Below are 14,909 nucleotides of genomic sequence, written 5' to 3'. Positions count from 1 at the left end.
TTCCTCGCCCAGATGTTCATCCCTCAGGGATACCAACGTTGAATTCACACAGTAGTTAGCAGGGTCAACCTTCAAAGCACCTGCCGCCATAGCGTGTCCTGCCTTAGCCCCCACTCGTGTTGCAAAGTTCTATAGAAGCGTGGCCTAGCTTGCACAGAGCATTCTTTCTGGAGACCGATCGGAAGATTTGACCGTCCTCAGTGTCCAAAAAATTTTTCTTGCATGGAGACATAGATGGGAACGATTAGGTGAAAAACTAAGGGTCCATTTTTTCTTTCGGTTTCACGAGCGAAATTATGTCCAAAGAGGTCCCTCACCAACTTTCCGTTCCTTCCGTGTGGCTCCAATAGGCCAAATTATTAAGGAGCTCACCGGAAGGACAAGCGCTCCCGTTCCTCAGGCTAGGCCTCGTCGCTCTTCAGTGCTTTTTCCTCAGCATGACGTTTGAGGATCTAGGACTCAGTCCATCCTTGTTTTTTTTTCAGGATGAAATTTTCTTCGTTCAACACTTACCTTCTGTGACTCGCATGATTTTTTTCCTTGTTCCATGAAGCTCTTATCCAGGTCCTGAGTTCTTCAGGGCCTTGGCGATGTCTGCTCTTGCAACGAACGGGTTCATTATCCTTTTCAGTTGGTATCTTTCCCTTTCAGACTCTCAACCACTCCTGGGGTCTTAGAGTCTGTAGCAGCTGTGGTGCACTTCCTGTGGATCAAGGGTCCACTCTCCGTCATTCTGAATTCCCTTTCTTTCGTCCGCCTTGGACTTTTCCTTCTTGACGCCCTCTCATCAGGCTACTTGGCCACAGCAACGGTACTTCTCAAGCTCAGGCTTCAAGTGTAGAGGTCCTCTGGCCTTCAGGTTAGAGTTCTGTTCGCGGAAACTGGTCAGCATTAGTAGGGTTGCCGGCTCTGGAAGGACTGCGTTCTTTTGAGTACAAAGCACTCTGCCCGGGCAGTGTGTGTCCTCTTGACGGTACTCTTTGGGCCTTCGTCTGGCACCTCTGCAGTGCGATGATATGTCCTCCACAGGTCCATGAGGTTTTCTTCAGAGCCCATGCCTAGCTTCGGCAAGTGCCGGTCAGGGTAAAAAAGACCTCGCAGGTGACGAGGGTGACTTCCTCGTCCTGATGGAGCTATTTGCTGTTCCCTCCCCTTGAGGACTGCTTTGGGACGTCCCATGGTTCCTGTGTCCCCCAATGAAGCGATTGAGAAAACAGGATTTTTAGTTGCTTACCGTAAAATGTTTCTCTGAGCCTTCATTGGGGGACACAGCACCCTCCCAAGTTGAACAGCTCCGTTACTGTATAATATTGTTTACAGTTTGGATTTGTGTTTCTGTGGTTTTTATCTCGTTTACAGATTACTTCTACTGCTTTCTCACTAACTGAACATCCTACTTCCTGTCGGTAGGGTGTACACTGCGGAGGAGGAGCTAACTTTTTTCTGCATAGTGTCAGCCTCCTAGTGGCAGCAGCATACACCCATGGTTCCTGTGTCCCCCAATGAAGGCTCAGAGAAACAGATTTTACGGTAAGCAACTAAAAATCCTGTTAAGAAATTAGCAATGTAATAATGATTTACGATGGACGTTCTCTGCAACTATAAACTTTTTTTTTTTTTTTTTTTTTTTTTTTTATTATATAAAGCTGACGCAGAAAGTTCCTCTGCTGAGTCCTCTCTCCCGAACGACATGCTGCTCAGCCTGTTTCACAGCTGCCTTCAGGGCGAACTTAATGACCAAGAGATCCCACTTGATGATGAAGACCACCTGAATTTTATGGATCAAGTATTTCAACGTGATCGTGACGGGCATCCATCTCCCTTCACTTACTCACGAGGTGGGTTCACTGCTAGTATCCCCTTCCCTCCTCTCCACCAGCGAGCGACTCTGATTCCTGCAGGAGTTTATATAGCGGGTTAACCTCATGGCGGCTACTTGTAGTTATCCTGCCTTCATGGTTTAATGCCTTGTTGAGTTTACACTTATACACAGCTGTTTTATCTGAACAAGCTGTGCTGCAGTGTAAAGCAATGGGGAAGGACAGGAAACCCTGCTAACCCTCTTCCAATTGAGATTTTAGTAGACTATTGGTGATTTGATCTTAGCTCTCATGTAGCAGAGATAAAAAGTAATTAATTTGTACAAGCAGAGCTGCAGTGTAAAGTACAGTGTGACAGAGGCTTTCTGGGCCATTTGAAGGGACCAATTATCAATTTAGCTGCAATCACAATTGCAAAGTACAGAACATTTATTACCTACAGTGAGAAAAATTATATTGTAGGATAACTGCAGGAATGAAGGGTTCATATGGGGTACAAGCCTTCAGAAGGTGGGGTAAAAAGGAGACGTCTTTCTCTACTGCAGCTTTATTATGCTCTCTATTGCTCTCTTACAGAGGAATCCTCAAGAAGCGCAATCTCAGAAGAAGCTGCAGACTCTTCTCTGACTGCTCATAATAACAGTCACCATGACGCACCAAATTCAGTCAGCGCATTACAGGTATGGCAGCTTACTGACTGTCTCCGGCTCATTATAACAGTCACATGGGGTCAGATCCTCATTGCAAACTGCAGTCTGGTTTCCCAGTCTTCTCCAGCTCACAAACCTTGGTGACTATACATCGGCATCCGCCTCGTCTCTCCTCCGATCCCTGTCTGCCGGGACATCGTGATTTCCTGGCAGTTGCTGATCCCCCCTCAAAGCAGAGGCTGTGGTCCCCCAATCCGAAGGTTGCAGGGCGGATCAATCACTAGGACCGGCTGCCTATCGCCAGAATCACTGCACCAGTATAGTAGGAAACTGCATAAACTGCAATCCCCTGATATAATTCTAGTACCTGGATTACTCCCTTAAAGGTTGGCAGCTTTGCATGATCGCAGGGAATCCGCATGTAACTTAGATCTCGTCTATATATCCCCCGGTGTCGGCACGCGCTCTCCCCAGAGCTCTCGTGTGGTGTTTTGACAGCCAATCAGTGCTGGTGTCACTGTCTCCGCCTTCAGACAAATCAAACATGAAGAGGAAATCCTGGGATCAGCTACAGCCCTGACTTCTATTCATGATCGATTTGTCCGAAGGCGGAGAGAGTAACGCCAGGGCTGATTGGGTGCTGGCATCACATGTCACAACCCCGCACGAGCTCCCCGGAGACTGCATGTGCTGACATTGTGGGAACGGCGCTGGCAGAAGAGGGGAGTGTAAGCTTTATTATTTTATGGAGGCCAAATATTTTGATCAAGAACAGGTTGTCCTACTAGTGGAGAACCCCTTTTAGGGAAATTATCTATAGGTCTTTTAAAAAAGCATGCATGTGTATTTAATATTAAGGAATGAGTTACCTTAGTGTTATATTGCGTTGCTACTACCCCGACGCGCGTTTCGACAGGCTTGCCTTAGTCTTTTATTGCAGTGTCTTATTTTGCTACCCCTGGGTTCTTAGTTCAAACTTTCTAGAGGCTCTTATGTTTACTAGATGGTGGCCCGATTCTAACGCATTGGGTATTCTAGAATTGGCACTTGGCGTCGTGAGCAATCAGCGCATGCGGCCGTATGCGGCAGTTTAATCAGTGACGCAGCAGTAATGGCACTTAGTGTCGTGACCAATCAGCGCTGCGGCCGTGTAGCCGCCACCAATGAGCGTTGCGGCCCTCTGACGCAGCAGTAATGGCACTCAGCGTCATGAGCAATTAGCGCATGCGGCCGTGTTCGGCAGTTTAATCAGTGACGCAGCAGTAATGGCAGTCAGCGTCCTGACCAATCATCGCCGTGGCCGTGTATCCGCCACCAATGAGCGTTGCTGCCCTTTGTCCGCAACCAATGAGCAACGCGGCCCTGTATCCGCGACCAATCACTGGCGCGGGCCTCTGTCTGCGACCAATCAGCAACGCGGGTGCGCCCCCCCCGCTCTCCTCTCCACACGGCCAGCATCGCGATGTCAGTAATGTTTAGCGCTAAGGACCGTAGATGACGTAACTTTTGCGAGAGGGGACGTCATCAGCGGTGTTTGTTGCAAAGCATTACTGGGACCGCGATGCCAGGTGCGTTGGAGAGATAAGGGAAATAGTCTGGGGGCCGCCGGAAGGTGAGTATCTTTGTGTTTTTGTTACCCATGGCCATCTATTTTTTATTTTTAACATGCTATGTTCGCGGCCAATCATGGACAGGCGCAGTGCAACCGCTCACGTCGCTGATTCGTAGGCCACGACCAACATAGCATGTAAAAAATATATAAAAAATAGAAAAAATGTTTTCTCCTACGCCTCATTGGGGGACACAGAGACAGTGGGTGTTATGCTGCTGCCACTAGGAGGACACTAAGCATTCAGAAAGAAAAAAAGTTAACTCCTCCCCTGCAGTATACACCCCGCAGCTGGATGAGATCTCCAGTTCTTGCTTAGTGTCTGTAGGAGGCACTTGGGTCTGGTTTCAGACCCCACCGTTTTTATTTGAATTTTGAATTTTTCTGTAAATTTTTATTTTTTAATTAACGGAGTGAAGGGGGCTACGGTTCCTTTCTACGGCTCGCTCTCCCCCGAACCAACAACAGGCAAGCACGTGGAGTATACCTCCCCGTACACTTTCCTGCGATGTTTTTGGGGCTGATTCCTCTACCTTTGGGGATGATGGAAGTTCCCGTCCGGAGCAGGACAGAGCAGCCGGATACCGACATACGCCCTGAATCAGCCCCATAGCTCTCCATCCCCCTATCATAGGGAGGGTCGATTGAGCGTGGCCCCTTTAAGAACTCCTCCAGCTCTGCTTCATCCTGGAGGATGAGAGCCTGCATAGAGGACCGAACAGCGCTGAACGCTGGAGTGGAGGTATGGGGTCGGGTCCTGACCCCGGGGGTAGCGCTGATGTAGTCAGCGGCGGTGCACCTTCTCAGCGCCTATCGCTGCCCTCACTGTCAAAAATTACTACCCTCAAAAATTTAGTCCCTGGCCTGCTAGGCTGCAATTTAAATGGCGCGGCCCCGGCCCGCCTACCTCGGGTAGGCTAAAAGTCTAGACCCCGGCTTTTCAGGCCTACTAGGCCGCAATTTGAATAGCGCCACCCGCGCTATTGGCGCCGCCCCCCTCGCTTTGGCGCCTCTCAGCCTGCACGAGACGCGCGCTCCTAATCTTGGGGACCATATCCTTCTTCCTCAGCAAGCTGTGAGGCGAGCAGCCGGATACCGGGTGTCACCGCAGGGCCACCGCCATTCCTCCCGGGGGGCACAAGATAGGACCGGGTAAGCTGCATCTATCCCAGATCAAAGCTTAACCCCTTCCCGGCACATTCCCTGCAGCAGACTCTGCCGTTAACCTTTTCAGGAGCGCTATGTCTCAATCTAAGGAAGCGAAGCGGGTTGCTAAAAAGCACACTGCTTTTTTTACCGTGTGTACCTCTTGCAAGGCTGGCTTACCTAGTGCACAGACTAATCCGTTCTGCACTGACTGCGACCCGGCCTGCGCCCGGACCTGCGCTCAATCGCCCCCTGCCGCTGCTGCCGACGGGTCTCCTGCGTCTAGTATCCCTGAGTGGGCTGCGTCCCTGTCAAGATCGGTATAGTCTCTGACCCAGGCTGTATTCTCCCTTCGGGAGGGCTCTTTAAACCAGAAGGCGTCCTTACCCCCCCCCGAGGAAAGATCTGGCGTTGAAAGGGAACCGTCCGCCAGCAGGGGCCGTTCTCGTTCAAGGGATGGTCGGGGCTCTAGAAAGCGGACCCATGACGCTTCCCCCTAGCCCTGTTCGCGCTTCTGCATCTGCGGCTCCTATCTCTCGCTCTCCCTCTCCTGGAGTTCTCAGCGAGCACGACTCTGATTTTGATTCTGACACGTCTGCCCCTCAGAATCCTCCATCTGATCAAGAGTCTCTTGATTCTCTTATAGAATCAGTTAACAAATTCCTGAAGTTGGATGAGGATAATGTTCCCGCTCCAACACATCCTATTTCTCTTAAGAAAACCAAGCGCGTGCGTAGGTTATTTACCAGCCATCCGGACTTTAAGGAAGTGGTTCAGCAACATAGAGATCGTCCGCATAAGCGATTCACAGGGCACAAGTCTATTCAGGCTAAATACCCCATTGACCCAGACCTAATGAGAGATTGGTTACAGTCCCCTTCGGTGGACCCGCCTGTAGCGCGCCTGACTTCAAAGACACTTCTGTCTGTGTCCGAGGGGTCCTCGATCAAAAAACCCCTCCAATCGTCAGATTGACTACCATGCTCGTTCAGTTTTTGAAGCTTCAGGAGCAGCGCTTTTTCCATCTTTCGCAGCAATTTGGGTCACAAAAGCAATGGCCACTTGGGCAGAGGTCTTGATTCCCTCCTTCCAGGACACCAATCTTCCTCCGGAAGCAACCACGGTCGCCAGGCAGATAATTCACGCAGCGGACTTCGTAGTGGACGCCTCTTTTGATGCTGCCAACTACGCTGCTCAAACTGCCGCTAATGCGGTCTCCATTAGAAGAGCCCTATGGCTCCGCGACTGGCGGGCGGATGCCGCATCCAAAAGATCCTTGACTTCTCTCCCGTTTCAAACAGGTCGCCTTTTTGGAGAGAAACTAGATCAACTAATTTCTGATGCTACCGGGGGGGAAGAGTAAATATCTCCCTCAACAAAAAGCTGCTCAGCCGTTTCGCAACCAACAGCCGGCACTCTTTTGTTCCTTTCGCAACAACTCCGGTTGGTCCTCCTGTACCTTCTCTTCCGGATCAGGTCCATCTTCGCGCAGGGACAGAGGCTCCCAGGTCTCGTACAGACCTAACCGTCCGTGGAAACCCACACCTAGGGCTTCTGGTTCCAAAGGAGCCAGGTCTCAGAGATCTACCCAATGACTTGTTGCGGTATCCGGCGGACACCGACAAAGTAGGCGGCCGTCTACTTTCCTTCAGCCACACCTGGCTCGCGGTCGTCCACGACAAGTGGGTCAGGGAGCTAGTGTCCTCCGGATACAAGATAGTTTTCCTCTCCCCCTCCAACTCGTTTTTTCCTTTCCTCTCCGCCCAAAGGAAAGACAAGAGCCTTCCTTCGGGCTGTTCAAGCTCTCTTAAGGGACGGCGCCATCATTCCGGTCCCTCATCACCAGAGGTTCAGAGGATTTTATTCAAACCTTTTTGTGGTTCCAAAGAAAGACGGCTCGATGCGTCCCATTCTGGATCTCACTCTGTTAAATCAGTTCGTCACGGTTCGGCGATTCCGAATGGAATCTCTCTGGTCAGTGGTCGCTTCCATGGAGAAAGGAGAGTTCCTAGCATCCATCGACATCAAGGATGCTTACCTTCACATCCTGATCTGCCCGTCTCACCAGCAGTTCCTGTGCTTTGCAATTCACGAGGAACACTTCCAGTTCGTGGCCTTGCCCTTCGGACTCGCCACTGCCCCCAGGGTATTTACCAAGGTCATGGCGGCTGTCATGGCCATTCTCCACTCTCGGGGAGTAGTAGTGTTACCGTATCTCAACCTGCTCATCAAGGGTCCGTCCCTTTCAGCCTGCGAAGAATCTGTGGAGATCACAGTAAATACACTTTTTCACGCCTGGGGTGGAAGATAAACTTCAAAATGTCTTCCCCGAAACCGGCTCAGCAAAACTCCTTTTTAGGAATGATCTTGGACACTTCCCGCGGGTTGGTCATTCTCCCTCCAGAAAAGACGCAAGCTTTAGAACAGGCAGTGCGAACTCTTTCCCGTCCAGCCTCTCACTCCATTCGTTTCAGCATGAGAATTCTTGGAAAAATGGTAGCTGCCATGGAAGCAGTTCTGTTTGCACAGTTCCATCTGCTCCCCTTACAACACCAGTTGCTGTCAGTTTGGGACAAGAACCCGTTCTCCCTGGACCGTCGGATCCTTCTGTCCCTGCGGGTCAGGCAAGCTCACAAGTGGTGGACTCTGACGTCCTCCCTGAATCAAGGAAGGCCTTTTCATCCAGTAAGATGGTTGATAGTAACCACCGACGCAAGTCTTCTCGGCTGGGGTGCGGTCTTTCATCACCACACGGCACAGGGTCATTGGTCAACCCAAGAATCACGTCTCCCCATCAACATCTTAGAGATTCGAGCGATCAGATTGGCTCTACGGAGTTTCCACCATCTCCTCGCAGGTCACCCCATCAGGATCCAATCTGACAACGCCATGGCTGTAGCATATGTCAACCGCCAGGGAGGTACCCGGAGCAAGATGGCCATGCACGAAGTGAGTCACATCCTCCATTGGGCCGAGACCAACCATTCCTCCATCTCAGCAATTCACATCCCCGGCGTGTAAAATTGGGCGGCAGATTTTCTCAGTTGCCAAGGCATTGCCTCAGGAGAGTGGTCTCTTCATCCAGACGTCTTTCACCAGATCTGTCTTCGTTGGGGGACTCCGGATGTGGACCTCATGGCCTCCAGGCTAAACAACAAGGTGTCTCGGTTCATTGCCCGATCGCGCGATCCATGCGCCATTGGAGCGGACGCCCTGTTGCTGCCATGGTTCCGGCTTCCATACATCTTTCCCCATCTTCCCTTGCTTCCGAGGGTCGTCAAGAAGATCAGAGCAGAGGGAGTGCCTGTGGTCCTAGTCGCGCCAGATTGGCCGAGCATGGTATGCGAAACTAGTACAGCTGGTCGCCGACGTTACCTGGCGACTTCCAGATCGCTCGGATCTGCTTTCTCAGATTTACCATCAGAACTCCAGAGCCCTGTCTTTGATGGCATGGCTGTTGAATCCTGAATTTTAGCACAGGCTGGATTCTCTCCCGACGTCATCTCCACCATGATTAGTGCTAGGAAGCCTGTATCTATCACCGCACCTGGAAAATGGTGCAAGGATCATGGTCGTTCCCCTCTGGTATTCTCCATTCCGAGAATATTGGAGTTTCTCCAATCCGGACTAAGATCAGGCCTCGCTCTTGGCTCGCTCAAGGGCCAAATTTCGGCCTTGTCAGTGCTTTTCCAACAAAGAATTGCCACCAAACCTCAGGTAAGGACATTTATTCAAGGAGTCTCCCATGTAGTGCCTCCTTATAGGAATCCATTAGAACCATGGGACCTTAACCTGGTTCTCGGGGCCCTACAAGAGGATCCTTTTGAACCGCTGCAGGACGTGTCATTGACCATCCTCTCTTGGAAAGTGGTCTTTCTAGTAGCCATCACGTCAATCAGACGAGTTTCCGAATTGGCAGCTCTGTCCTGCCATTCTCCGTTCCTGAATTTTCATCAGGACAAGGTGGTTCTCAGAACGTCCCCGTCCTTCATGCCCAAGGTCGTTTTCCTCTTTCCGTCTCAACGAGGAAATTGTTTTGCCTTCCTTTTGTCCGGCACCAGTCCATCGCAATGAGAAGGCCCTCCACACCCTGAATGTGGTTAGGGTGCTGAGACTGTACATCTCGCGGACGGCTCCTTTCCGCAGGTCAGATGCCCTGTTCATACTTCCTCAGGGGCATAGGAAAGGCCTAGCCGCGTCCAAAGCAACGCTAGCCAGGTGGATTCGCTCTGCGATTCAGGAATCCTACTGTGTCAGGAACGCGCCAGTCCCTGTGGGGATTAAGGCGCACTCTACCCGGTCAGTGGGCGCCTCGTGGGCTATTCGGCACCAGGCCACGGCAGAACAGGTCTGCAAGGCTGCGACTTGGTCCAGTCTGCATACCTTTTCAAAACATTACCAAATTCATTCTCCGGCCTCCTGCAGATGAAGCAATCGGCAGTACCTCAGTCTTAACTCAGAGGTACATTGGGTATTAGCAGATGTATGCTCCCCACCCAGGGACTGCTTTAGGATGTCCTACTGTCTCTGTGTCCCCCAATGAGGCGTAGGAGAAATAGGGATTTTTGTGTACTCACCGTAAAATCCTCTTCTCTGAGCCATTCATTGGGGGACACAGCACCCGCCCTGTTTAGCCTACTGGTTCATTTGTAGCATTCTTAGGTTTTGACATAGTTCGTTACTGTTGACTGTTTAAGCTCCTACTGCTTTTTTCACTGAACTGGAGATATCTCATCCAGCTGCGGGGTGTATACTGCAGGGGAGGAGTTTTTTTTCTTTCTGAATGCTTAGTGTCCTTCTAGTGGCAGCAGCATAACACCCACTGTCTGTGTCCCCCAATGAATGGCTCGGAGAAAAGGATTTTACGGTGAGTACACAAAAATCCTTAGGCTGAGTTCACACGTGGCGTTTTTTTCGCGTTTCCAACCGCGCGATTTTGCCGCGAAAACGCGAAAAATAAGCATCCCATGCATTCCTATGGGATTCCGCAATGCTGTACTAATGCTGCGGTTTTTACCGTGGCGGAATCGCTTCGCGGTAAAAACCGCAGCATGCTCATTAATTTGCGGAATCGCGGCGATCCCGCACCCATAGGAATGCATTGTTCCGCTTACTTTCCGCATGTGGCTGTGCACACCATGCGGAAAGTAAGCAGAACATTTGCGGATGGTACCCACGGTCCGGAGGAGAGGAGACTGTCCTCCGGGCTTTGGGTACCATATCCCTGTAAAAAATAGAATTTAAAAATAAAAAATATTGTTATTCTCACCCTCCGACGTCCCGCGCAGCCTTCCTGCTTCTCTTCACGCTCTCATTCCCAGTAGTCCTTTGCGAAAATGCCCGCGATGGCGTCCGTTCTCGCGGGATCGCGAAGTCTCGCGGTCATTCGCGCGACGTCATCGAGAATTACCGCGAGACGTCGCGATCCCGCGAGAACTGACGTCATCGCGGGCATTTTCGCAAAGGATTACTGGGAACGGCTGCGCGGGACGTCGGAGGGTAAGAATAACACCATTTTTTATTTTTTTTTACATTCTATCTTTTACTACTGATGGTGCATAGGCGGCCTCAGTAGTAAAAAGTTGGTCACGCTTGTCAAACACTATGTTTGACGAGTGTGACCAACTTGTCAATCAGTTCTCCAAGCGATGCTACAGATCGCTTGGAGAACGCTAGCATTTTGCAAGCTAAATACGCTTGCAAAATGCTAGTTTTTCCGCGGGAAAATCGCGGGAATTTAAAATGCGATTTTCCCGCGGACTGGAATTCCGGAATTCTCGCGGTAATTTCCGCGAGAGTTCCGGTACGTGTGCACTTAGCCTTATATTCTCACCTTCCGACGGCCTCCGATGTCCTTTCCACGCGCCTGGCCTCGCGTTCCCAGTAATGCTTTGCGGCTTATACTGCTGATAATGTCGCGCTCTCGCGAGAGTGACGTCATCTAGGGTCTAAGTCGCAAAGCATTACTGGGACCGTGAGGCTGGGCGTGTGGAAACGACATCGGAGGCACTAACTTTTTTTTATTTTTATTTTTTTTAATCTTTTTCACAGAATAATCCCTGCGGCCGATTGACCACTGCCCCGACTGCGCTTGCCGCTGATTGGTCGCAGCTGCCAGGCCGCGACCAATCAGCGGCAAGCGCAGGTGACCGTTGCAAATAGCTGTGCCTGTCGCTGATTGGTTGCGGCCGCGAGAATCAGCATTTCGGTTACAGACAGACATAAGGCGTATGTATGTAATATATATATATATATACATACGCCTTATGTCTGTCTGTAACCGAAATGCTGATTCATATATATATATATGATAGATTTGCTTTGACCCTTTTTGTCTTCTGCCCAATATTAGATACATTCTAAACTTGATCTTTTAGATGGAGCTATTGATTACGGTACCTATATTAAGTCTATTTTGGATTATTTCTCTTATTCTTGCAGAATATGGGGAATTGCTTTTGTAGTAATTCCCGTATACCATGTAATTATAGGAATAGCCTCCCTTCGCTGCAGGCTGCACCCCCACTGAGGGCCTGCTTTCTCTATGGCTTCATTGGGGGACACAGGAAACCATGGGGTGTATGCTGCTGACACTATGCAAAAAATAAGTTAGCTCCTCCTCCGCAGTGTACACCCTACCGACAGGAAGTAGGATGTCCAGTTTAGCTTAGTGTCAGTAGGAGGTGGACACGGGTCTTTCATTAGACCCTTATCTACCTCAATGTGCGTTGTTCCTTTTCAGGTACCAGGAGGGATACAGTGTGAAAGGTCACAACTGTACTCCCACAAAGAGACTGAGTACGGCGTGAACTGCCACCCCGTATCCTCATACGTCTAGCCGGCAGGACCCAAACCCCTAGCACAGAAGCGTGGTTAGGTGTTCCAGACCTGGTCCTGGCCCTTCGTCTCCCAACTACTCGCCCACCAGAGCCTGTTAGTTGGATGAGATGTGACATCCTGCAACATGTTTCCGGACGTCTGACACCACAGGGAGAAGAGGTAAACACCGCATAAGAAGATGGGTAAAGAAGAGGAAATCCCCTCTCCCTGGCCGCTCTCCTGCCGCACATGTGGGGAGCTCATTCCCTGCCGAGGTCTGCAAAGCCCTCACCACCGCTCGCCGAGTGCTGTGTTTCAGGCTTCCCCCAGCTGGTACCCTATTCAGCAGAATAGGCAAAGGTGGGCAGCAGCCTGCTCTCCTCAGCGCGGGTCTCCCGCCCCACCGCTTCCTTCCGCACCCGACTACCTTTCTGGTAGGATCCAGGTGATAACTCCAGAATTTTTCGGGTCTCCGCGCCGCCCCCCCTTCGTGTGCGGTCTTCTGGGTCTAATCTAGGCCCCGGCTTCAATTGCGGCCTAGTCCTCGGTAGCCCCGCACCCCGTCCTCTCTTGTTTCGGGCGGGCTTTTTTTCCCGCCCGTCCTTGCTCAGCCGCTCCCTGCACCCAGCGCAAGCTCCGACCTCCATCCGGCCTCCCTTGCGGCGCAGAGAGAATATCCTTCGCCGCCATCTTTCTGTCCCCAGAGCTGACGGTTGGCTCCGCCCCGTTCGGGCTGTGCAGAGTGGAGTTGTGCACGGCGCGCCCTTTTCTAAGGCGGATAGGTTGGGGCCCTGAGCGGCCATATTGGTGTGACCACACCGGTAATGCCTGCGGGCAGCGCGGTCCTTCGTCACTGCTCAGTTTTGCTCCTCTTCTCTCACTTGCAAAATGAGATGTCTTCCTGGACCTCGGCATCCACCACAGCGGTCGTATTCTCCCAGCGTGGGACACTGTTAGTGCCTTCACAGGCAGGAAACAGCTGGTCCTGTCCGATCTCCCCTCAGCTGAATCAGGTACAATGCGGAGTATAAGCCCCTCATAGTAAAATTCAGCAGGGCCACACTTTCCGCAGGTCCAGTGATGGAGCAGAGGATCCATCTTAGCTATTGCGTCTCATGTGAAATGCGCTATAGTCGTTCAGTCCCTGGAGCAGTACAGTCACTAGCGTAATGGTTTTCTGGAGCCTTACAGTCTCTGAAGTAATTGTACTGTTGAACTGTACAGTCACTGACGTAATAGTACTCTAGAATCGTGTATTTTCCTGGCGTAATTGTAATCTTCTGCCGCACGGTCTCTAGTGCAACAGTATGTCTGGCATAGCACACAGAGGCTTGGAGAGCCACGCTGCTGTCTTCTGTATTTGCCGCATGGCGTTGGCCAACTCGCACGTTTTTTTCATCGGAGATCTGATTTTGTCACACGGCTGTTGTGTTTTTGGCCATTGCAGATCTGTGCCTTGATTTCAGCAGAGCAACACTCAACCATTGCTTCACACATAAAGGTGCTGGAGCCCTGGCATAGCAACTGCTTCCATATCTACTGCTCACAGGCACTCGGCCTTCCTTTTTTCTGCAGTCCCCTCCGGACGCTGGCTTCATACTGCTCTAAGCAGAATAATGTGCTGCTTCTATCTCTTCACGTCTGCAGTGTTTGGGCTGGACATCCAGCTGGATAGAAGTTCGTGCTACCTGGCAATTGTCTACTGTGGTTCAGTGGATAAAGAAGCTGACCACAACTCGCTGGTCCAGAGGTTGGAACCATAGCACACAACAGAGAGTGCAGTTAGTCTCTTTCTGATCCCAGGCCTAATGTTCTACCGTCAGAAGAATTGACTGGTCAGAATCTACTTTACTACAGACTTCGTAGTACGGCTTACTACACGTGAAGCCGTTATTCTACCTAATGTCGTCAGGTATCCAGACCTAGACCGCAACACAGAAGCCGTTATTCTGCCTAAGGTCGTCGGGTATCCAGGCCTAGACCGCATCACAGAAGCCGTTATTCTGCCTAATGCCGTCAGGTATTCAGACCTAGACCGCTACACAGAAGCCGTTATTCTGCCTAATGCCGTCAGGTATTCAGACCTAGACCGCATCACAGAAGCCGTTATTCTACCTAATGTCGTCAGGTGTTCAGACCTAGACCGCAACACAGAAGCCGTTATTCTGCCTAATGCCTTCAGGTATTCAGACCTAGACCGCATCACAGAAGCCGTTATTCTGCCTAAGGTCGTCAGGTATCCAGACCTAGACCACATCACAGAAGCCGTTATTCTGCCTAAGGTCGTCAGGTATTCAGACCTAGACCGCAACACAGAAGCCGTTATTCTACCTAATGTCGTCAGGTATCCAGACCTAGACCGCAACACAGAAGCCGTTATTCTGCCTAAGGTCGTCAGGTATCCAGGCCTAGACAGCATCACAGAAGCCGTTATTCTGCCTAATGCCGTCAGGTATTCAGACCTAGACCGCTACACAGAAGCCGTTATTCTGCCTAATGTCGTCAGGTATTCAGACCTAGACCGCTACACAGAAGCCGTTATTCTGCCTAAGGTCGTCAGGTATCCAGACCTAGACCGCATCACAGAAGCCGTTATTCTACCTAATGTCGTCAGGTATTCAGACCTAGACCGCAACACAGAAGCCGTTATTCTGCCTAATGCCTTCAGGTATTCAGACCTAGACCGCATCACAGAAGCCGTTATTCTGCCTAATGCCGTCAGGTATTCAGACCTAGACCGCAACACAGAAGCCGTTATTCTACCTAATGTCGTCAGGTATCCAGACCTAGACCGCAACACAGAAGCCGTTATTCTGCCTAAGGTCGTCAGGTATCCAGGCCTAGACAGCATCACAGAAGTCGTTA

The 14,909-nt window shown here is 50.9% G+C and overlaps 1 protein-coding gene across 5 annotated transcripts in view; it reads left to right on the top strand.

The window, feature by feature from the left end:
• Positions 1–14,909, top strand: part of SZT2 (SZT2 subunit of KICSTOR complex) — a 143,554-nt gene that overhangs the window by 45,068 nt on the left and 83,577 nt on the right. For all 5 annotated transcript variants that reach the window (XM_073544510.1, XM_073544506.1, XM_073544507.1 and 2 more), the window contains exons 22-23: positions 1,647–1,838; positions 2,397–2,500. In XM_073544510.1, the coding sequence (XP_073400611.1) occupies positions 1,647–1,838; positions 2,397–2,500 (296 nt within the window). The remainder of the gene's footprint in view (positions 1–1,646; positions 1,839–2,396; positions 2,501–14,909) is intronic.

The sequence above is a fragment of the Dendrobates tinctorius genome, unplaced genomic scaffold, assembly GCF_039654945.1.
Source record: "Dendrobates tinctorius isolate UK_male_01 unplaced genomic scaffold, ASM3965494v1 ptg000138l, whole genome shotgun sequence".
NCBI lineage: Eukaryota > Metazoa > Chordata > Amphibia > Anura > Dendrobatidae > Dendrobates > Dendrobates tinctorius.
This window is presented reverse-complemented; position numbering and strand designations above follow the sequence as displayed.